The following is a 24,317-nucleotide window of genomic DNA, read 5'->3' as shown; positions in this document are numbered from 1 at the left end:
AAAGGGCTACAAGATTCATGACTTCATGTTGAATAAAAATATCACAGATGCAAAGATACTTGGAGCATCATCAATCCGAGAAGACTGGTTTCAGCAGACACCATGGCTTTATCAACAAGTAATTTCCCAAAACTACTAAGATACTGTAACAAACAAACTGGTACTTACTTTTGTAATAACGCTTCTTTATGCTTTCATCATTATTTTTAGGAGATCCAGGACTTAAGACAGCTGGGCAATACTCTGCATTTCACACCGTGTTTTTATGTCTTAACATCCTTGTGATATTAGCAAGCTGGTCGATTTCCATGCCCACTTACTTGGAACTAGCTACCAGGACTACTCAGTCAACAAGACTCCTAGGAACATTGCTCTCACTTCTACTCAAACTTTACCCAACCCCAAGTACAAAATGTATCATTTTGTAATTGATAAAAACAATTAGAAAATCCTCTGGAGTATGCATACCAAGTAAGAACCAGCGGCTAATTTCTGGGAAGAATTCAGGTAAGGATGGTATACATACCTGCACCACAGGATCTTTTGGTTGGTGTGATTAACGAGACATGAGCTGTGTCTGTGCATGGCCCACCTAGAAACAAACAAACAAACAAAAAGAAAAACAGGCCCATCAGTCAGGTACCTTCCACATGCCCACTGCTGCCACCACGAATAAGAAAGAGAAACCTACAGAGGACAGGCTCCACCTGCAGATATGCTGGGAGCGGCAGCAAGAAGGTGATGACTTCCATGCATTCCTTTAAAGAGCTTGTATTTTAGCTTTAGCAATGGAATCCAGAGTCCCAGCCTTTCTACAGAATAATGCACCTTTTATAAAACAATCTGAATGAAGTCTCACATAATGTTGAGAAGTTAAAGAATAAAAATTTAATTAGAATTCAAATCCAGGAGAGAAGAAATTACCCAATTTTTAGGGAAATGAGTTCTTCCACTAAGCAAACAGGGAAGCATGTGTCCTTTTTTAATTTCAGTGGTCATTGTACTTTGAATTTACTGTAAAACTAGCCTTACTCAGAGAGCGTTCCCTAAGAATAGCAAAGGGCTTATCAGAAGAAATAAGGATTGTTTTAGTATATAAAGAAAATACTGCTGATCAAGGAAGGATATTTCCTTTCTACTAAGAAGCATGGACAAGTGTGTCTTCATGGGATCTTGGTGGGCTCAGAGATTTGGTCCAGAGTGTGAAAAGAGTTTAGTTAGTAGAAGGCGGCTTGAATTCTGCAGGGTAAGGACAGGCACTACAACATTAAGTTGCTACTGATTACCCCTCATCAACGGCTATGCCCCACCTTGGAAAACAGGAAGTTGTTGTACAAATATGGATGCCAGTATTTCTCAACTTGCCCTGAGAAAGCAATATTAGTGACCACAAAGGAACAGACTGCACAGACAGATGTTACATTATTCTGAAAAGGTTCTTTAAGTGACTGACTAGCAAAGGAAAACAGTTACTTAGCACAGTTTTATATCATGTATGACAAGACTTTATATGACATAATGGCAACAACCCTTACACAGTATAAGTCATAGAAGGGACATATTTAAAGAAGGAAGAATCAAAGAAGTATGCTGTAACTTCCTAAAGCACTTGACAAATGCCCACGGTGGACCAGACAGGTTAGTCCCACAGAGTTTGCAATCTTATAGGCAAGCTTTATGTACATAAGAACAATACACAGCAACAATAAATGGCTGGACAGAAAAGAATCAACTGCCAAAGCATCAAACAGATATTGAATGTCACGTGTAATTAAGAGGAAGAACATTCGGGCTGGAGAGATGGCTCAGAGGTTAAGAACACCGACTGCTCTTCCAGAGGTCCTGAGTTCAATTCCCAGCATCCACATGGTGGCTCACAACCATCTGTAATGAGATCTGGCACCCTCTCCTGTATACATAATAAATAAATAAATCTTTTTTTTAAAAAAAAAAAAAAAAAAAGGAGGAAGGACATTCACCATTGGCCAACATCACCTGAAAAAAGCAAGAGTTTGAAAATGCCAAGAAAAGTAGAAAAATTCAAAAGACCAATCAGAGGACAGGGTATTTCAAACTGAATGTTTATTCCTACAAAGGTCACCTTTCCCCAGGGAAAGCTTAAATACACTAAAATCTGAGACGCTGAGAAGGGCACCTGAGAACTGCAAATGAGCAACAGGCAGAGGCAGTGAGCCAAGCCGTACGCAAACCAGACAGTGTCTATGTTCTCCAGATTTTCTGAACTCTGACTTGTGGCTCCTGCTTCCATGTATTTTGTTGTTGTTCTTACTGGCAGCATCCCCATTTGTGGGACACAACAGGCTTTTCTCGAAGATGACATTTGCCGCTCTCATTTCTTTCACAATAAAAAGCAACAGTAAGGTTGTCACTAGCCAAAAGGATCATGGGCCATCTCGGTAAAAAGGCTTCATACACTGGGAGGCTTGCTATTGGGTCTCATCACTTTCTCTTTCATGAAAATTCTTGTCATCTGTCACTGTCACCTGTTTGGTCATAACTATGTAGACATTAGACATTTAACAATGCTGGTGGATAATTTAATTAGGGAAGCAAATGGATTTTTAAAACTTTTTAATGGAGGTATAATATAAAGGGACTGCAAAGAATAGAATACAGGTTGAGAATCCTTTATACAAAATAGGATCAGAACTGTTTTGGATTTGGATGTTTTTAGTCGATTTTGGAATATTTCATACGTAATGTTATCTTGAGGATAGGAGGTCCCAAGACTGAACATCATATTCCATTATACTTCACCTAGATCTTGTACACATAACCTGAGCTAACTGTACACAGTATCTTTAGTGGCCCAAGACATGAGATCAAATTTGGAATTTTCTCTTATGTCTTATGTCTCCCAAGTGTCTGATTTAGGAGCACTTTGGGTGTTTGGATTAGGGACACTGTTTTAGCCAGTTTTATGTCAATCTGACACAACCTAGAATCATTTAGGCAGAAAAAACCTCAACTGAGAAAATGCCTCCAACATAACAGCCTGAGGCGTACTTTATTGATGGATGATTGATGTGAAATGGTCCAAGTCCATCATATGGGTGGTATTACCTCTAGCCAGATGATATAAGGAAGCAAGCTGAGCAATCCATGAGGAGCTACCCAGTAAGCAGCACTCCTTCACGGCCTCAGCATCAGTTCCTGCCTCCAGGTTCCTAACTTGAGTTCCTACCCTGACTTCCCTGTATGATAAAGGCCTCAAGCTGTAAGATGAAATAAACCCACTCCTCCTCAAGTTGTTTTTGGTCATGTGTTTAATCATAATATTAGAAACATAAATTATGACAGATGTTCAAGCTGTACTAGAATGAATTATGTAAGATCCAGGTTTGCTTCCCAGTCAGGAGATCCAATCCCTCTTTTGGCCTCTGCAGGCACTAGGCACATATACAGTGCTTGTATGTATGTATATGTGTGTGTGTGTGTGTGTGTGTGTGTGTGTGTGTGTCACACACACACAGGCAAAACACTCATAAACATACAAGTAATTTTTTAAAATACAGACTCTTAAGCACTGAATATGAACTCTTGATGAAACAAGTCAAGGTAAGCAGGAGACTTAAGTATATTTCTAAGCAAGGTAGATACACCGTAAATACTAATAGTCCAGTAGTTACACTATATGATGGATTTTCTTTAATTCCTAGTTCAGTATCTGGCCAGGATCAAAGGTTCCCACAACATAGTGAGCTGTGGAGAAAAGTCAGTGAGAGTGTATCAGAATGCTTTCTTAAAGGACAGCAATAAGCCATCCAGGGAACTATGAGAAGGGAGAGACTGTGGAATCAAAACAATGAGAGAAATGTCTGGAACTCATGAATTAACACTCCATGCCTGCAAATGCACAGGTAATTATCAAATCAAGGAAATTTTACCTCACCTGAAGGTTAAGAGTTTACCCTTTAAAAAAATTACTCATCAATAAATTTCTGTAGGCTTTGGCAAAAAATGCAAATAACCTTCTAGCTATAAGGCATAGCTCAATATGCATCACCATACAAGTGTTCTCCAGAGGCTTGTTAAGCCAGCAGCCTAACCCAATGTATTCACTCCATTAAAGTACAAACAGAACCACAGCTGAGCCAAGAAAAACTGACAGCAATAGTAACTGGCAATGATAATATATCGCAGTTTTGATAATTGGGCAATATTATAAATGGAAAACTTGAAATTGGCAGACAGTAACCTATGAAACACTTTAAAACACAGATCAAAAGCTGGTGAGTACCATACACACATCCTATAGTAATCGTGTGTCATCCAAACCACATACTCTTGAAGGAAAAAATAAAAAGGACCAGCCACTAGAGAGGACATATCTGCTCTTAATTAATTACAAATCAACTCTTAAAACAAATGTAGGTAATTATGGGAAGGGTTTCTGTTAACAACAACAAAAAAACATGGTATGTGTCCCATGTGGTTCCAGTAAACAAAATGGTACTGAGAACTGCTAGCAAGGGTCAAAATGGAGGTGTCCACTCCACCAAAAACAGGACCTGTGTTCCCTTCTGGAATCTCTAATGCCTGAGGGAGCCGCCACATGTACCTACAGCACACTGTGAGCTCTGCTCCATTCTTGGCCATCTTTATTCTCACTAAGAAGCAGGATACAATAGTCAGTAACAAAGGGTGAAGTGAGGAAGTCATTGCACAACTGTGGGTTAGGTAGGAGAGGACGGGCAACACAGGAACTAAATACATTTCTAAGCAGAGGAAATTATAATCACGATCTTGTGAACCACAGAGGCCCAAGACAACTGGTGATGCCAAAAAGGTGTTAATATTTAGTGCTTACACTTTCAAGACAACGAGCCCAGATGCTAGCAGTGTGTCTCACTGAGCAGCTCAGAGGATTCTTTTACAGGTATAGGAGGAAATTTAGTGCAGAGCACAGAGCACCGCTGTTCTAGGAAACTCAGCATGCAGCTCTCTGGGAGACCAGGAGACCCATGGAGTGATCACCAAGGCACAAGCTGCAGGCACTGCCATCAATTTTGTGTTACATCTGCAGCCTGTATTACGGCAACTTCAGAAAGACAACTTTCGACTGTTTGTTTCTATGTTTAAAAGAAAAACACACACAAAATTTCTTGTTGAATATGTTGGGCTCTGTGCAGGCTGGTTTTATGTCAACTTGACACACACACTAGTAATCTGAAAGGAGGGAACCCCCAATTGAGAAAATGCCTCCCTAAGATCCACCTGTAAGGCATTTTCTTAATTAATAATTGATGGGGGAGGGCCCAGCCCACTGTGGGTGGTGCCATCCCTGGGCTGGTGGTTCTGAGTTCTTTAAGAAAGCAGGCTGAGCAAGCCAGTAAGCAGCACCCCTCCATGGCCTCTTTATCAGTGCCTGCCTCCAGGTTCTTGCTCTGTTTGAGTTTTGGTGATGAACTACAATGTGGAAGGGTAAGCCAAACAAACCCTTTCCTCCCCAATTTGCTTTTGGTCATGGTGTTTCATCGCAGCAATAGAAACCCTAAGATAAGCTCAGGAATCATTTGCTTCCCTGAGAGCCTAAGTAATAGCACATGCCCACAATCTGAGCACTTGGGAGGCTGAGAAAGGAGGACCTCAAGTTGGAGATCAGCCTAGACTATACAAAAGCAGCCTGAACTGCCTTTCAGCCAATCATCATGTATGCTTTTTGATTTCCTTTGCTAAAGTGAATAACTAATTTTTCCAAGATCTTTCATTATCTAGAGGTGTTTAATAACAGACTAGCACACTGCATTTGATGTTATATTCAGAGGACTCCTTTCTAAAATGCCAACTTTCTCAATTGACTTTGTAATTTAACGCTTGGGGGAGCCTGTAGTTTGTAATCTGGAAGTCTACATATTCTTTCTTTTATTCCAGGGTTGTTTCTATGCTGGTATTAAAGGTGTCACATGTAATGCAGGCCCATATGTGAAATGTCAAGAGCACTATGAAATGCTATTCCTCAGCTGTACTCCCAATAAGCAGAAACTTCTTTATAGCAAATCCAACAGAGCAGCGGATTTTCCTGGGGAAACTACCGATTTCAGGTCTGTGAAGCTGAAGGCATGCAACAAATTTGCATATTCACTGTAACCCAGTGGTTCTCAACCTTCCTAATGCTGTGACCCTTTAATGCAGTTCCTCATGTTGTTCTGACCTCCCAACCATAAGATTATTTTTGTTGCTACTTCATAACTTGTAATTTTACTACTGTTATGAATTGTAATGTATATTTATCTGTGTTTTGCCATGGTCTTAGGTGACTCCTGGGAAAGGGGTCATGACTCAGAGGTTGAGAAGCACTGCTGTAACCTGTAAAAATCAGGACTACATAAAGGTATGCCTTAACTATCAACATTCACATTTCATTTCAAGGTGAAGTAGCAGAATTCTGAGTTGTTTTTTTTTTTTTTTTTTCTCAGTCTCCTATGGTTGTTGAGCATATCACAAAGCTGTGTTCAAGACACATCACAGTGCAATCAATTCCACAGGCCATCAGGCTCCTGTGACTGGGGGAAGAAGAGAGCACTGGCATAGAGGACAGCCACACTTGGATCGCTCTCCAGCACTCAAAACCAAAGGCAAATATGAAAAATATGAAAAACAGTTTTTCTCCTTTACCTTCAAGTGGAGAACAATCTACTCTAACAGGTTTTGTTCAAACAGCTGCCATGGCTGGTTATTTTTGGTCCTGCTCCCACAAGCCTTCACTGCCTGAAGTTAAACCATGTGCTAAAAAGAATCATTAGAAAAAATGGACTGTCAAGGAGTCAGCTAGAATCACCATATACCCAATAGCCAAATATTCTACTATCAGCCTTCCAAGGAAACTGCAAAACATTAATACACAAAAATAGCCAGTCCTCGAGCAGATTTACAACACTTCAATTTTCTTGCTTAATTAACATGACATTTACATAACAGTATCTAATTAATTCCCAACGAAAGGCACTGTGAGCTTATTAGCAAAGTATCATCCATTTCTAAGCAGCTGGTCAATCTCACTCCACATAACCCACACTGTTTACTTTGCAGTGCTCACTTTTTCAGGCTCACCATTCTAAAGGTGACCTCAGACAGACCCAACAGCCATAATTCTCTCTCCTCTCTAGAGATTCAGAATTGCTTGCTGATGAAGCTTTTCAAAGCGGTAGGGGGATCTGAGCAATGCAAACATAAACTTGTATCTTGCTGTGATCATGTTAAAAATAAAAACTTACAAAAATACTCAAATAATCTACTTCTTAAGTAATAAAGTAGTCTCTCTCTGAATGCCTTCAACATGTATGTGGTGATTTAAAATACCAAAGAACAGATATTAATAACAAACAGGGACATACCAGGCTGCAGAAGAACCAGTTACCTTTTCAGAAAAGCCCTCCTTGCCTTTACAATCACCCTCCAGCTGCAATTCATGAGTTAGTATAACCAGAAGGGACATGCCTAATCTATCTACATAACTGGGTCTGAAAAGATCTGCTGATTAAAAACAAGTAAACATAAAGATATAATGGGTGGGAATCTAAGTTTACAGAAAACCAACACAGATGACAGCCCTCACATTTCTTCAAATGAAACTTCTAAACGGAACCATTTATAAAATATGTTACAAAACAAAGATATGTTAAGTGCTGATCTCTCTGTCAGAAGTTCTAGTCATAACCTGCTACATGACCTCTCATAAATCCCTAATTTAGATCTGAATGGTATAAGGAGATTTTCAAAGTGGGCAAGACCTTACTATTGGCATCTTACTGATTATACTCAACAAAATAATATGACTATCGCATGCCACCTCCCTAATAATTATAGTACTGGACATCTCTGCAAACACTGTGAAGTGTGTGTGCAGTTATCACCGTGTTTGCTCACTAGAAATAAAATTCTCCCACAATACCTTCCCATGGAGCAGCACCAAAAGCAAATAAGTTAGGAGTGCTTCCCACATGCCCAGACTCATGGATACTTCCAAGGAGCACTATGGGCAGCCATGCCAGGATCAGAGGAGCTGTGGAAGGACCACTGTCTCCTGGTCTGTAACAACACCAAGGTCAGGAGCCTCAGAGGCAGAGGCAGTCCAAGCCATCTAGCACACCAAGTGTCCAAAAACAATTATACACCAGATAAAAACAATTCAAGCCAAAAACCACGGGATAAATGGAAGAACTGTGGTGGTATATTGTGTACCCTAATAAACTTGCCTGAGGATCAGAGGGCAGAACAAACCACTAGATTAGACATAGAAGTCAGTCAGTGGTGGCACACACCTTTAATCCTATCACTCAGGAGGCAGAGATCCACCTGGATCTCTGTGAGTTCAAGGCCACACAGGGCTAAGATTGATCCACTATAGGAGAGAAACAGAGCCAGGCAGTGGTGGCACACACCTTTAATCCCAGCATGTGAGATCTCATGCCTTTGCTTGGGAAACACACATGCCTTTAATCCCAGGAAGTAATATGGTAAGACAGAGAAAGGTATATATGGGGTGAGGAAACAGGAACTCACTCTCTTTAGGCTGAGGATTTTATAGAGATAAGAACTAGTGTCTGGCTATACTACTTCTCGGATATTTCAGCTTTCACCCTGATATCTGGGGCTCTGGGTTTTTTATTAAAACACCATTTAAGATTCGAACAACAAGAACTGTCATACTAATTAAAACAGTTTTTTTTTTACCACATTTACATGTTAATCTAACATGGCAGTGCCTAAACTTTCAGTCCTCAAGTAATCTTTTTATATTTAAAATGATTGAGGATCACAATGAACTTTGGTTTACATGTACCATACTGATACTTACCTTTCTAAAATTTAAAAACACAAAAATATTGGTATTTCATTTACATTAACAAAAACAGTTACACTTGAATATGAAAATGTTCTTTTATGAAACATTTTAAAAAACTTCGAGTCCCAGGCTTAAAGATGTCATTCAAGTTTTGTGCCTGCATCTGCAGCACGACTGCTAGAGTGTCCCTGCAAAGGGTTGCACTCTTACACCAGTAAGGAGTCAGAATGACTTCAGAGATCCTGAGAGGGACACAACAGGTTCTCAGACCTCAGTTTAGAACTCCCTGCACGGGACACAAGAGTGGACCCTAAGGTTGATAGATTTTTCTAATTCTCCCACACTCCTCTCAAGCCAACCCTCTCATGTTACTCTTGGCAGAGATTGATCCATGCATGCAGTGTAAATAAATGGTTTTTTTACTATCTAAAACTATGTTAAAGTCAAGTGACATAAATCCATAGTCACCATTTTATCTAGTTTGGCTACAATGTTTCATAGAACTTAACTGGTTCTAGGTAAGCAGCTAAATGTGTTCAGTATCAGTTCTTCAGGATGAGAGTGTGACAAGCCTAAGAAAAGAAGCAGTTAACTGAGATGTCATCTTGGGGATCAAAACCAGAGCACCTTTAGGAAAAGTTTAAAAAGTCATTTCTAATTTTAGACACTGCTTTTGTTTCCTCATGACAAAGCACATCTAATATGGATATGAAATCAGGGGCTGTCATTGTCTAATTTAGGCTCTGATTCTGACTATTTACAGGTCTAAGGCCCAACTGGGATCTGAAAATTTGCATTTCTACCATCAGCACAAGTATGATTTTCATAACACTGATGGAGACACTCAGCATTGGGAGATTTTTTTTCTTCTAAAAAAAAAAATGAACAGACTGAAAACACTGTTCAGAGGTTAAAAGCACTTGTTCTTGCAGAAGACCTGGGTCTGGTTCCCAGCATTCACATGGTGGCTACTCACAACTGTCTGTTGGCTGCAGTACTAGGGAGATCTAATGCCTTCTTCTGGCCTTCACAGACACTTCATGCACATGGCACACATGCATAGATGCAGACAAAACACCCATACACATAACATAAAAATAAATAAAGTAAAACAAAGGTAGAAGACCATTCTCATAAATCTTGTCTTCATTGGGAACTGCAAAAAGCTGGGGCGCCCTCCTCAGAAAAGGATGTGACTCGTGTGTGCTCTTCCTAAGAGGCCTTAGGAAGAATGAAACAAGACATCTATCCAGACCACAGGTGCTATCCCATGGAATTTAAAGAGAACCAAGGATGCAGGGCCTTTCTCTGCCTCACTGCTCAGTCCCTCCAAAGCCCACTGTACTAGTAATAACAGTGTACTGAGTGACACTGAATGAAAGGCTCTACACACAGTCCACACTGCCAGGTCTTTGCCATGAGTGACTAGGAATGTCACAATTGAATTATGTAGTCAAAGGACTGCACTGGTATTTTGAAATTTTAAAAATTCTTTACTGAAGTGGCACCCTGGTGATGGATCAAAACGTGAAACGGCTTAAAAAGTGATGAAGAAAATGAGTATGAAATGTAGTTATATGGTTGTTTTTTGTCCTGGCAGCCCTGAGTTTCCAGAGAATTGCATTAACACAAAACATATTTCTACAAAGTTAAAATAATTACTTCTAGCATATCCAAGTAGAGGCCTCTCTTCTGACTTTTCAGCAGAACATTTTGGCATAAATAAAGCTTGGATTTAAGGTTGTCAGTGTTATCCACTTCCTATACCTGCACAAGGCAAACCAAACCAAAAACAACAGCACAGGTTAAACTGGCGTGACACGACATAGTTGTCCACTGTGGCCTTTACCTTCAGGTAAGTGCAGAGAACTTAATTAAAAGAATCTTCTGAGTCTCTGTATTTGCTGGTCAGTGGCAAAAGCACTTCAAAACTGAGTCTGATCAGCAATAACTGGATAGTCTTACAGCCATCAGGGAAGACTATGGAAACAACCCTTTAGGTTTCAGACCTAAGAGACTCTAAGAGTAAGTAAGTATTAGAAGCTTGCTTGTCTTCTTTCTTGCAGAGAGGAATCTAAAAGGGGAAATTCAGAAGACAAAAGAAAGACCCATGAGGAGAAACTTTCCTGACAAGAGGCAAGTGGCTACCCACACAGAGTGAGACCGGCAACAGAGACATTTGCTACTAACACTCTGAGATGAACTGTCACGACACACACACACACACACACACACTTCAAAATTTATGTCTTGAGATTACTGAATTTTACCATTAAACATTAAATGTATTATATATTATTAATAAATTAAATAGCAGCTACTTAAAATTCAAGCAATAGGACCTTTTAACATATCAAAACATAAAGTGGTTTTTTGTTTGTTTGTTTATTTTGAGACAGTGTTTCTCTGTGTAGCCCTGGCTATCCTGGAACTCACAGAGATCCACCTACCTCTAACTCCCAAGCACTGGAATGAAAGGCATGCACCACCACTGCCCAACCATATAAAGTAGTTCTAAAAAATACCAATATTAACAATCCAACTTCTCTACATATTTAAAGTAAGAACTGACTGGGCACTGCTTGGACAAGCACTATGCCAGGAGCTCTGAAGTCGAGTAGAACAGTATAAACAGAGGCTTTGCTTACTTAGAACCTGAGACTCAAAGCTGGTAGAGAGAGATCCAAGTCTAAAAGGAACAATAAAGACAATCTGAGAGCAAGTGTCACAGATAAGTATTCCAGGAGTTCCTTAACGGAAACAGTCAAGGATAAATGCAACCATTTTGAGTGGACCTCAGAGAGCATGAACGGGTGGACTCTGGGCAAAGGAAAGCTTTAATTCGGTGCAGAAGGAAGCGCTATCTCCAGCAAGAGCAGGTAGACGGGCCACACCGAGGGCCAGTTATGGACGTCTGACACAAGGTTAAGAATCTGAAAGAGGACATGAATTTGGGAGGGCCATGTGTTGGAAGGTGGAGGATTTGGGGAGAGGGTGAAATCAGAAGTGGATAAGATCAAACTACACTGCATACACGCACACAATTCCAAGAATAAAAATATTACTTAAAAAAAAAAATCAGGATGCCCACACTAGAAGTGGTGAGTCAACAAGAGAACTTCCTTTTCCAGCATGACTACCACTGGCAAACTCATTTGACAGGTTGTTTTGTACGAGGAAAATACCAGAAGCAAGAAGAGATTAAAGATATAATCCTATAAATAAAAAAAAAAAAAAGAGTGGCAATAGCAACTTCCTAGATTTAAAATTTTTCCATCTATTAACTACTTACAGGATCATAAACAAAGACAAACTAGGAACCATAAACAATAATACAGGTAACTTAAAATTAAAATTCAGGGCTGGGAGGTGGGTGGTTCAGTTGGTAAAATACTTACTGTGTAAACATGAGAAGCAGAGTTTAGATTCCCCAGTACCCACATAAAGTCAGGCTGCTACAAGAGCCTGCCTGTAATCCCAGCATGCAGAGGGCAGACAGGATCCCTGGATTAAGCTGGCTAGCTAGACCAGCAGAATATGTGAGCTCTGGGGTCATGACTCTGCCTCATGAGCATAAAAGACATACAAGACAGAGTACAAACTGAAGATGTCAACCTTGGGTCTCCACATGCACCCCACCCACCACGCACACTATCCTTTAAGATCCCTTCAAAGATACCTTGGAACTGCAGAAAGCATTAAACTCTGAATCACTGTGTTTTTCCTATACATATTCACAATGAAGTTTAATTCATAAATTAGGCCCAGTAAGAGATAGTAATGGCACAGAAAACTTATAGTTGCAAAAGAATTGTCAATATAACTGTTATTGGGGTCATGTGGCTATTAGTAAATACATTGAAGGTTACTTCGGCATAAACACTGCAAACCATAGCAGCCAACCTGATAATCCAGACTACAGTGTCTGCAGGCAGCAGCACACACAGCGTGGTCAAGCAGGCAAAGGAAAGAATCCTGGGCAGGAGAAAGTGGAACTACACAAAATACACAATTGGAGAACTGACTTATCCAGAATACATGAGGCATTCCTACACATAAGCAAGGTTGGGGGAGCGAAACAAGCAAAGAACATGGACGGGCAAATCAGTAACTTCTGTTAACCCAGAATTTGAAGATGCTGTCGTCACACTTCATATGACTACTTGAAGGCAGGATCTCAAGTTGAGAGAGAGGAAGAGCAGCAGGTGAGGAACTTGAAAATGATGGTTTTGCTTTAATTGGGCTCTTATTTTGACATGTTAAAGGTCAAATGACACTGCAGGTACTTGAACAAGGTACAGCAGAATACTCTGTATAAGCAAACACGCAAGTCCTGCATCCTGACAAGAATTACCTTAAAGATCATCCACAATGATTCCTGAATGATAGCTATTTTATTCAACAAAGCACATAATGGACATTACCAAACTGCACTGCAAAGTATCAATCCTTTCAGAACAAAGCCCTAATGAAAGCAGCATGCTTTGTAGAACCAGCCTTAGGATTAATAAATAAATTTACTACAGGAAAAAAAGCCTTTAAATTAAAATCAAGAGACATTTAAAGTTTGGGCATTCTTTATTACGAGAGAGAATCTTCCACTTTGAGACTATTATATATCAGAAAAGCTCCATCTGTTGTACAATTATCTCTGATAAACGGCTTGATGCTTCGAGCTTCATTAGAGAAAAGGGAAGAGAAAGGCACACACTGTAAATAAATCGTCCCTCCATATTTCACTTAAAACCAGACCAGCAGGAAGTCATAAAATATTTTTAATAGGTAATATTTTCCAAACACTTTACTGGAAGCTGCTAGCTTGTTCTGTCCAGTATCTGTCCTCCTACAGAAGCTACTCTGAAATGGGGCAAACTGCCTCCCTTTAGAGATTACTAGAAACTTAACTGGAAAATTAAATAAAAAAACTCATCTACTTGGTGGCAGTGATATTCACTCTGCAGAGAGCAGATCAGGCTTTGCTAGAATCAACAACAGGCTATAAAGGAAATGGAAAAAGACACTACAATCTAGGGATGATAACTGACCTCTATAGTTCTAACACGCAGGACTGCAAATATGAGACAAGTCTAACTAAGCTCACCGGTGACAACACTCACCACCATTTTTTAATCCCTGGTAAGCTAAGGCATCACCAGAAACAAGTTTCCAGGGAAGTAAAGTGCATCCTGCTCAACCAAAATAATTTAGGCACAACACAAGAATGTTCTCATAACATCATTTTGGGAATTAATGTCATATATTAAAGGAAAGACTTTGAGACCAGCCTGAGCAACTTGTCTTAGTTACAGTTACTACTGCTAACAAAATGCCATGACCAAAAGCAAGCTGGGGAGGAAAGGGTTTATTTGGCTAACATTTGCACATGTAGTTTATTACTAAAGGAAGCCAGGACAGGAACTCAAGCAGGGCAAGAACCTGGAGGCAAGAACTGATGCAGAGGCCATGGAGGGGTGCTGCTTACCAACTTGCTTCCCCTGGCTGGCTCAGTCTGCTCCCTTATAGAACTCAGGACCATCAGCCCAGGGATGGCCCCACCCACAAGGGGCTGGGCCCTCCCTGATCAATCATTAATTAAGAAAATACCCTACAGCTGGATCTTATGGAGGCATTTTTCTCAGTTGGAGTTCGCTCCTTCCAAATGACTCTAGCTTGTGTCAAGTTGACACAAGACTATAGACGACAGCACAGCAACACAATCAGACCCTGTCACACAGCAAAGCAAAACAAGCAAAAAACAAAACCATGAAAAAGAGAAAATCTAAACTAATCAACAATGAGCAACACTTAGTAATGAAAAAGAACTCACTGCTCAATTTTACCAAACCTCTAAAGACTCTAACTCTAAAGACATTCTTAACCCACTCAACAAACTTAAAAGGGGAAGGAATTCTCTCAAACTCATGTACAAGATCACATTACCTTGACACCAAAACCAGACAAGGACACACACACACACACTATCTCTGATGAACACATCTCGTAAACCTTCTTAGTACTTTAGTATTTAGTACAACCCCAAGCTACAGCACATCAGAATGATTATAAATCATGACCAAGACCCAGCCTCTGAGTACAGATGGTTCACAATGTGCAAGTCAGTGAGTGTGTGCATCACACCAGCAGAAAGAGGGACAACAGACAAAGAAAAGACAGTTAATAAAATTCAAGAGGTATGGTGGTTTACTGAGGGAGGAGGACTGTTGTGAGCTTCATTCAGATTCAGGCCAACTGGGTTACAGAAGAAGACTCTGAAAAAAAAATAACAAAATCAACCATTTCCACAATAAAGGCTCTGATTAATTAAGCATATAGAAAGATTACATCACACACAGTTAAGGTCATGTGTTCCAAACACACAGCAAACAACATAGCCAATGGGGAAAAGTCAAATCCACTTCCCCGAGGATCTGAAGACAAAGAGGCTCTCTATTACCAACTCTGTATGGAACTGTAAGCCCTAGCCAAAGCAATTATGCAAGAGAAAGGCAGATCATCCAAACCAGAAAGGAGGAAGTAAAATTAACCATCTGTAAATGACATGAACTCATAGGTAGAAAGTTCTCAAGACTTCACCCAGAACAATTAGAATTGATAAATTTAATAAATGTTCATGATACAAGATCAATTAAAAAAAAACCAACAGTGCTTCTTTATCAATAAGAAACTTGCTGAGAAAGAAAGTAATCCATTCACAATAGCTACAAAACAAAACAATATAAGATCTAGAAATAAATTTAACCAAGTATGTGCATAATCTCTACAATGAAAATTATACAACACCAGTGAAAGAAAAAGAGAAAAAGACACCTCCTCTCAAAGAAAGATATCCCATATTCATGGGTTAGAAGCACATTGTTCAAATGACTACACTACCAAAGCAATATGCAGAGCGTACACAATCTCTCCCAAAATACTAAAGGAATCTATTTCTTCACAGAAATAGAAAACAAAACCAGAAAATTCTTACATAATTCACAAAGTATCCACAAAAGACAAAGCAACTGTAAGCAAAAAGAACACACCCAGAGGCATCACACACTCTAAAAAAATACTTACTCCCAAGTCAGCTTAATAGAGGCACAGATCAACAGCACAGAATAAAGAACTCAGAGAAAGCCACCTACAGCCAGGTGACTTGCAACACAGCAGGAATAATGAATACCTAGTGTGCTGTGGAATAATCCTTTTGTATACTATAAAGATTTGTCACTTGAACTGGTTTAATAAAAAGGGGACAGGCTGGGAGCCAGGCAGGAAGTATAGGCAGGACAACAAGACTAAGGACACTGGGATGAAGGGGGACAAAGTCAGAGGAGATGCCAGCAGAAGCAAAGGAAAGAGGAAATGTAGAAAATGAGGTAACAAGCCTTGAGCCATGTGGCAGAGAGAAGATACGAAATATGGGTTAAAGTTAATAGTTAGCTAGTAACAAGCCTGAGCTACTGGCCAAGCATTTTGTAATTAATATAAGCCTCAGTGTGTTTTGGGGCTGCTGGCAGGACAGAAACTTCCACCTACACTAATGGAGAAAGAAAATTATCAATAGATATTGTTGGGGAAGCAGACACTTGCTGTGGGATGGTCTGTACGTCAAATGCTCTGATTGGTCAATAAATAAAACACTGATTGGCCAGTGGCCAGGCAGGAAGTATAGGCAGGACTAACAGAGAGGAGAAAGGAGAGAACAGGAAGGCGGAGGGAGTCACTGCCAGCTGCCATCATGACAAGCAGCATGTGAAGACGCCAGTAAACCACGAGGCAAGGTGTAGATTTACGGAAATGGATTAATTTAAACTATAAGAACAGTTAGCAAGAAGCCTGCCACGGCCATACAGTTTGTAAGCAATGTAAGTCTCTGTGCTTACTTGGTTGGGTCTGAGCGGCTGTGGGACTGGCGGGTGACAGAGATTTGTCCTGACTGTGGGCAAGGCAGGAAAACTCTAGCTACAGACACTCACTGCAGTAGGACTGAACTAGCTGCTTAGCACCCTACACAGAGAAACATGAAAAAGTAAGACACTAGGCTGGGAAAGCAGGAAGTAACAAACAAGATGACATCAAACCAAAAAGCTTTTAACTGTAAAGGCAGCCATGGGCACAATTCAGAAATAACCTACTAGTGGGAGAAAATGTTCACAAAGTATTTTTTAGTTAAAATCCAAAAGATAAGGAACTCAACTCCAAAGCAAGCAAAACTTCTCAAAAGAAAATAGAAAAGTAATCAACAAATGGGGGAGGGGGGAATGAGAACCACTACTAAACATGAGAAAAAATGCCAACTAAACTACAATAAGACATCACTGTCCCTCCATTTAAAGCACTGTTACCAAACAGATAAGAGGGGAAGTGAATATTGATGAGAATATGGAGGAGGAACTTTCATACTCTGCTGGTAAAGTGTGAATTACTGTCCACTATGGATACAGCATGGATGTTGACAACTCCATTATGGTCTACATACAAAGAAAAACTCACTGTGCTTAAGAGAAACCTGCATCTTCATGGTTCCTGCAGCACTATTCACAACAGCCAAGAAGGGATCAACTTGGGTGTCCATACCTATACAAGTGAGTAAAATGTGGTACATACACATAATGGAAAATGCTTATCCATTAAAAAAAAAAAATAAAGAGAGCCGGGCGGTGGTGGCACACGCCTTTAATCCCAGCACTCGGGAGGCAGAGCCAGGCGGATCTCTGTGAGTTCGAGGCCAGCCTGGGCTACCAAGTGAGTTCCAGGAAAGGCGCAAAGCTACACAGAGAAACCCTGTCTTGAAAAACCAAAAAATAAATAAATAAATAAACAAACAAACAAATAAATAAATAAATCCTATCACTTGCCTATCATACACACACACACACACACACACACACACACACCATTCTTCCCACTTAAATGAATGTGGATACTATTTAATTAAAAAAAAAAAAAGAAGAAGAAGGCGGCTGATTTCATATAAGTAGAGACCAGTGCTTCCCAAATGCAGAACACAGCTATGGAGAAGGATGGTCGGTAGGTACAGAGGATAGCTGCATAGCATCCTTTATCATAATTGGATGACTATGGTTGACAATATTTATTTCAGGAAGACTTACTGGAAAGAATTGTGCACATTCTCAGCACAAAGCAGAGTTTGACACGATGGCTGTGCTAATCACTCTGCTATGCATCACATACTACATGCATGCAGGTGCTGAGACATCAAGCTGTATGCACCAGTATGGTCCCACCACTCACTGGCCCTGGGATAGCTGGCCCTACCCCTTGCTGGAAACTGCAGCATGAGAGATTCCCCACCCACACTTGGGAGAGATGGCCCTACCCCTCACCACAGGCATGAAAGAGCTGGCCCAGATGGCATGGGCCTAGGAGAGACGGCTCTTCCCCTTGCTAAAGGGGACAGTCCCAGTGGGCCAAACTAACCAGCTCAGCTACCACCTAGACCCACATCCTGGGCCTTGGGTTGGCCCACCCTAATATCTACCCCATCTATGACCTGCTGTTGCACATGAAGGAACAATAGTCATAGGATCTCCGTAACTTGGGGCAACAGCAGGATATCCTAAGACTTTTGGTGAGGGTCCAGTGATGATGGTGTGCCAGAGGCCTTGAACCAGACCAATGATTCATTGCAATGAACATCTTACAGGTGGGGTGTTTTGTGATATTTTGTTTATGTTCTGACAAATAAGCTTGCCTGGAGATCAGAGGGCAGAACTAGCCACTAGTTAACCACAGAGGCCAGGCAGTGGTGGCACACACTTTTAATCCAACAATTTTGGATGAGGAAGCAGGAAAATCAGGAGTTCGAAGCCACCCTGGGCTACAAGACTGAACCAGTCTAAAAGAGAAACAGAGCTGGGTGGTGACGGTGCACACCTTTAATCCCAGCACTAGGGAGGTGGAGACAGGAATATAAGGCAGGTGGAGACAGGATCTCCCCCAATCCTCCAATTCAGTCTGAGGATTCAGAGAGGTAACAAGTTTCTAGTGGCTGCTGCTCTGCTTCTCTGATCTTTCAGCTTTCACCCTCGATATCTGACTCCTATTTTACAGAGAAATATGAAGATGAAATGGCTTAACCTGTGGAACATACTTGGAATAGCATCAGGTACCTGGTGACTCATCTACTGTTCAGGTACATCCTTTCATTACTATCTGAATTTTGCTTACAGTGCCTTGTTGAAAGGTTTTCAAATGTTCATATACCACACACAGCTTGGGAACAATTTTTGTGTCCAACAGACAAATGCCACTTAGGTGTTTAGGTGTTTGTTCAATTTGACCTTTACTATGTTGTTTAAGAAACAATAGTTCTGCCAGGAGGTGGCAGCATACACCTTTAATTCCAGTACTCAGAAGGCAGAGGCAGGTAAATCTCTGTGAGTGGGAGGCCAGCCTAGTCTACAAAGCTAGTTCCAGGACAGCCAGGGCTACACAGAAAAATCCTGTCTCAAAAAACAGAAGGCAACTCTCACTATCTTTTGGTTGACTTCCCCCCCCCCAGATTTATTTATTTATTATGTATACAGTGTTCTATCTGCAAATGTCTGCATGCAAGAAGAGAGTACCAGATCTCATTACAGATGGTTGTGAGCCACCATTTGGTTGCTGGGAATTGAACTCAGAACCTCTAGAAGAGCAGTGCTCTTAGCCACTGAGCCATCTCTCCAGCCCTCTTGGTTGATTGTTAATTGACAGCAAGAAGTTGAAGATAGATTTAAGTGACACTCATTCTCTTGATTAGAAAAATAAATTAAAAACTCACAATAATTCCAGATCTAGGCAATTAACAAAGGATATTTACCAAATACCACAAGTTACCTGGTGCTTAGCTTTGGAATAACAAGCTCATTTCCTATCAATTCCTATACCCATCTCCATTCCTCTCTATTTGAAGCTAGGAAGGATCCAAAAATAAAACGACAGTCCTCATAAATATCAACATAGCCTGCCTGTCTACCTTCCTTAGCGCTAGGCAAGTCACAGCTAAAAAGCTTTGAAAGCTGTGACACCATCAGCCCACGCAACCTTACCTGGGTCTCCAATACTTGGAGATCAGTGTCTCAACGGGACTTCTAAAATATCCGCCTTCAACAAATCCACACTGACCCCAAACCCAGCACCCATCTCCTCAAGGCAGAACAGTTGCTTTCACCTGGGGACAGTAGAAAAGCCCATTCAGCAGAGCTTCTACAAAGGACTGTATGCTGCTGCCTCCCTCAAGCCCTGAAATTGTCATGTGCCTATTTGGAAAAACACGCCAGATCCTTTCTTGAAAAAAGTGGCTTAGTTGTAGGCAGACACCCAACCTTCATTTCCATAGATTACTTAACCTGACACCTACTGTCATGGGCTAAATACTCAGAGTGACCAACCACAGTAACACTCAGCAAAGACTCCTAAATCAATGTACAAACCACAAAAATACAAGTCCAAATGGCCATCAGCTTAGAGCCTCATGGCAGGTGTCAGGCTGCAGTGGTTCAAAGTGCTGACCAGAAGTTCTATGACCCTGGAAGAGGTGACAGGCCTCTGTGCTTCAACCTTCTCATCTATAAAGATGGGCATAACTGCCTCCCTTGACGTTGCAATATAAACTACATGTTACACTTAGAAGAGAGTTTACAATATAGCAAACACTGTCTTTACTCTCATTCAAAGTCCACGCCTGAGGCTGACATCTATTCCTTGGCTTCTATGATCTGCTGTCATTCTCCTCTCTTAGTTTACCTCCTCTGTCCCTTCTGCTTCCTAAATGTAGAGGAAGCAGAAAGTCCACCCTCAAAGCTCTGATGCACTGTGTGTCTCAGCGTTTCACTGTCTAAAGCTAATCTCATTTTATGATTTCTCAGATTTTCAAAGATCTGGTGATTTGCAACTTGCCAATCTGAACTATGATGACTCAGTGTGTGTTGTGTTCACCCAGGGCGGTTGCACTGCAGTGGTGCAGCACAGAGTGGTGAAGGCTGACCTAAATGGAGAGACAAGAGTCTAAGCCAACGCTTCTCAACCTGTGGGTCATAGCCCTTTGGGGTTACACACCAGATATCCTGTATATCAGATAATGGCATTACAATTCGTAACAGTAACAATGAAATAATTTTATGCTTGGGGGAGTCACCACAACATGAGGGACTGTATTAAAGGGTCACAGCATTAGGAAGGTTGAGAATCTTCTAGGGTCCTAAGGTCTAAGCCTTCTGGATTAAATGCAAATGAGAGAGAAGAGAGGGGGGGAAAGAGAGGGGGAGGAAGGGAGGGGGGGAAAGAGAGGGAGGGAGGGAGGGAGGGAGGGAAGCTGGATACATAGCAAATAGAATGCATCACAAGTAGAATGCATCTCCAATCACTTTTGTGGCCATGGGCAAATTATTTGATTTATTTGTAAATAATGATAATTTGTCCATGGCCACAAAACTGGGTTGTCATGAGCAAAATAAATAAATAAATAAATAAATAAAAGGTACAAAACAAGTATTGGGCCTGAAAGTGCTTAGGTGATGAGCTTCAAGTACCTCAATCTCATATGAAGTTTGGCTGACTGGTTTGTTGTTGCCTAGTTTGGGCACACGCAGGCTCAATACAGGTTCCATCCGATGAGATCCTGACCAGCTCCAATCATTCCCTTAGCCCTTTAGGCTTTAACTTTTTAGGCTACAGAGCTTTAAAGAAATCTAGGTATACACGGATGTAAGTGGAGAGTAGGTATTTTTCTAACACGGTCATAGCTTTCATTAGCTCCTTGATAAGCAAGTGGTCTATAATTCCACTTCCTCTCTTCTTAAGTGATTTCCACACCTTTCCTAGTAGCACTGAACAAGTTATAATATTAAAGTCTCTCTTTCTCTGGAATGCTACCTTTCAGTATACCCATCTCTATTCTCAATAATGTCATATTGCTTCTTCAAAACAATAGTGACATATCACCTTTTATTGATCAGAACCACAGCTATTGTTCCAAGTCCCAGTAGCGTGGCGGGGCAGTCAAGCTTCTACGTCTTGGTCATAATTAACTTGTCCAACTTCACATCCTTCATGAATGGCCCTAAAGGAGTCACTAGCCAAAGAGGAGCTCCAGGCAGCTTTTCTGCACAGCTCACGCTACATGTATAACGTGCCTCTTCACACACTGTCTTCAGTGCCATCTCTGAGTAAGCCAGTGCCCTTCAACAGCATTTACTACACAGGCTGGCCTACTAACATATGTGCAGATGGCCATGCATCAGGTTTTCAACCCCTGCATTCTGATATGATCGGACTGGACCACTTCTGATGTAGAGAGTTGTCCTGTGCAATGTAAGATATCACAGTATTTTAGATCTCTGGACATTCCATTGCTCTGAGAGAGAGGAGGGGATGCTCACTCCCATTTGCCATCCTCTGATTTAATGTGACAAATATATTAAATGTCCCTGATAAACAATACATTCTTTCAAGATTTTTTTTGTTTTATATTCTCAATATAACTCATGAAAGGATTTAAATAAATATTTGTTCCCTGCTAACCTTCCTTAAATTAGTAGACTGGATAGCCTAAAACTACCACATTTCTAAACATTCATTAAACTTGAAACACTAAATTCCAACCTTAAAGCATAAGAGGCAAAAACTGCTTTCATAATATCTTTCTAAATTTGAATAAATATTATGAGTTACAGTTGTGTCCCAAAAGAAATAGTCCTAGCATTATAAAGATTAACTAGACAGTATCTTTTCCTATCACATACAAAAGAGTAACAAGAGAACCAACGGTATGGCTCAATAGAGGCACTTATACATAGGCTTGACTAAATGGGTTCAATCCCTAGGCCCCATAACAAAAAGAAAAGAACGTATCTTCTACTTTCTTCAGACAGCCTGTGTTTTTATTACCCAAGTTAAACATTTAGTCAAGGCCAGTTAGCAGAGGCAAGAGTTCAAGCTAAGGCCGTAGATTCTAAATGCTTACTATACATTACGAGTCTTTAGGCTCCCTTCTTTTCAGACAAACTAAATTAAGCTCAAGGAAAATAATAAAGACTAAAAGTGTTCTTTAAATCCTCAGCAGAAGGCTGGTGAGCTATCTCAGTGGGTAAAAGCACTTGTCACTAAGCCTGAGGACCTGAGCTTCACCCCTGGGACCATGATGGAAGCAGAGAACTGACTCCTGAAAATTGTTCTCTGCCCTCCAGATGCACTATGGCAAGTGTACCCACAGATACAAATAAATTTTCTTAAAATGTATTTTTTTCTTTTCTTTTCTTTTCTTTTTTTTTTTTAAACATTCCCAGTGGATTCTAATGTGAACCCAGAGCTGACAGCTACTGCTCCAGATTGGTTCAAAAACTTCATGTCTTTATATAGTAAATGTAAAAGGCTATTCCTAAGAAGACCTTACATCCTGTGGAATGACTGATAATTCCTTAACTTGCCAAGTACTAAACAGAACCTGAGGTTAAGCACCCATAATCAAGGCACTCATGTAAAGTTCCTGGGCTATACTATGAATCCTGTGGCTAGGAACTTACATTCCTCTTTACTCGGTGAAGTTACATTCAGTTCTGTCGGAAGTGACTGCTGACTGGGACTAAGAGTTGGCGTGGTTATGGAGGTATTGCTGTTGTCACTGGTGGTCTCTTCAGAAAACAAATCTGATTGGCTGTTACTTGTACTTGGGGCAGAATCATCGTCTGGTTGTTTCTTTTGAAAATCTAAAGAGAAAAGGAGGTAAGAAAGCTGGTTTAATTGAAGAGCTTATAGCCAGAGTAGTCACTAGAAAATATTTATGTTAGTATCAATGTTACATGCAACAGCAACAAAGGCTAATGTGGGTAATTAAAAGAAAAGCATGGAAGTAAATCACCAATTATAAAACAAACCAAATACATAACCAAATGAATGATTTGTAGAAAATGACTTAAGTTGAACTTTAAATTTATAAATTAAAGCCCTTTGTTGTTCAGATGACGGTGTAGGTACTGACTTCAACACTGAACCTTGAAAACCAAAAGATGCATGTTAGCATTTCAGAGTAATCAGTAGAAAGAGGAAAAAGAAGAATAAAAGTGATTGATACTAACAGTTGAGAGATCTGAAGGAAAATGGCAGCACAGAAAATATCACAAAAAACAGAAAACATATTTTAAATGGCAGGAATTGTATATCATCATGTATATCATCAGTAATGGGGATAAACATAAAAGAAATGAACATAACAGCAAAGAAAAAGCAGATGAAGGAAACGGGCTCCATTTAGTTTACAACAGAAAAAGACACAGGAGGGTGGTTTTCCAGTTACTGATCTCTGACTTCTGAAGTTGATGATGGGAATACAAATGTACTGTTACAATATTCTCTGTATAATTTCATTTTAAAAACTTCTAGCTCTTGTATGAAGTACAGACTGCGTTTATCAAGTTGAAGAAATGATCTTTAGAATTCCACATGGTCTTACCTTGGAAGGAGAGAAGCCACAGCTACCATGTTCTTTAGCCTTATCAGAACC

The 24,317-nt window shown here is 40.4% G+C and overlaps 1 protein-coding gene across 3 annotated transcripts in view; it reads right to left on the bottom strand.

Moving 5' to 3' along the window:
• Zfand3 (zinc finger AN1-type containing 3) overlaps nt 1-24,317 on the bottom strand; it is a 242,145-nt gene that overhangs the window by 51,625 nt on the left and 166,203 nt on the right. For 2 of the 3 annotated variants that reach the window (XM_059281469.1, XM_059281471.1), the window contains 3 exons: nt 23,341-23,523; nt 17,306-17,389; nt 527-592 (listed from right to left, as the gene is read on the bottom strand). In XM_059281469.1, coding sequence (XP_059137452.1) covers nt 527-592; nt 17,306-17,389; nt 23,341-23,523 — 333 coding nt within the window. The remainder of the gene's footprint in view (nt 1-526; nt 593-17,305; nt 17,390-23,340; nt 23,524-24,317) is intronic. The other variant, XM_059281470.1, reaches the window with a different exon arrangement.

This window comes from Peromyscus eremicus, chromosome 16_21 (assembly GCF_949786415.1).
Source record: "Peromyscus eremicus chromosome 16_21, PerEre_H2_v1, whole genome shotgun sequence".
Taxonomy (NCBI): Eukaryota; Metazoa; Chordata; class Mammalia; order Rodentia; family Cricetidae; genus Peromyscus; species Peromyscus eremicus.
The sequence above is the reverse complement of the archived record's forward strand: the minus strand, read 5'-3'. Positions and strand labels throughout refer to the sequence as shown.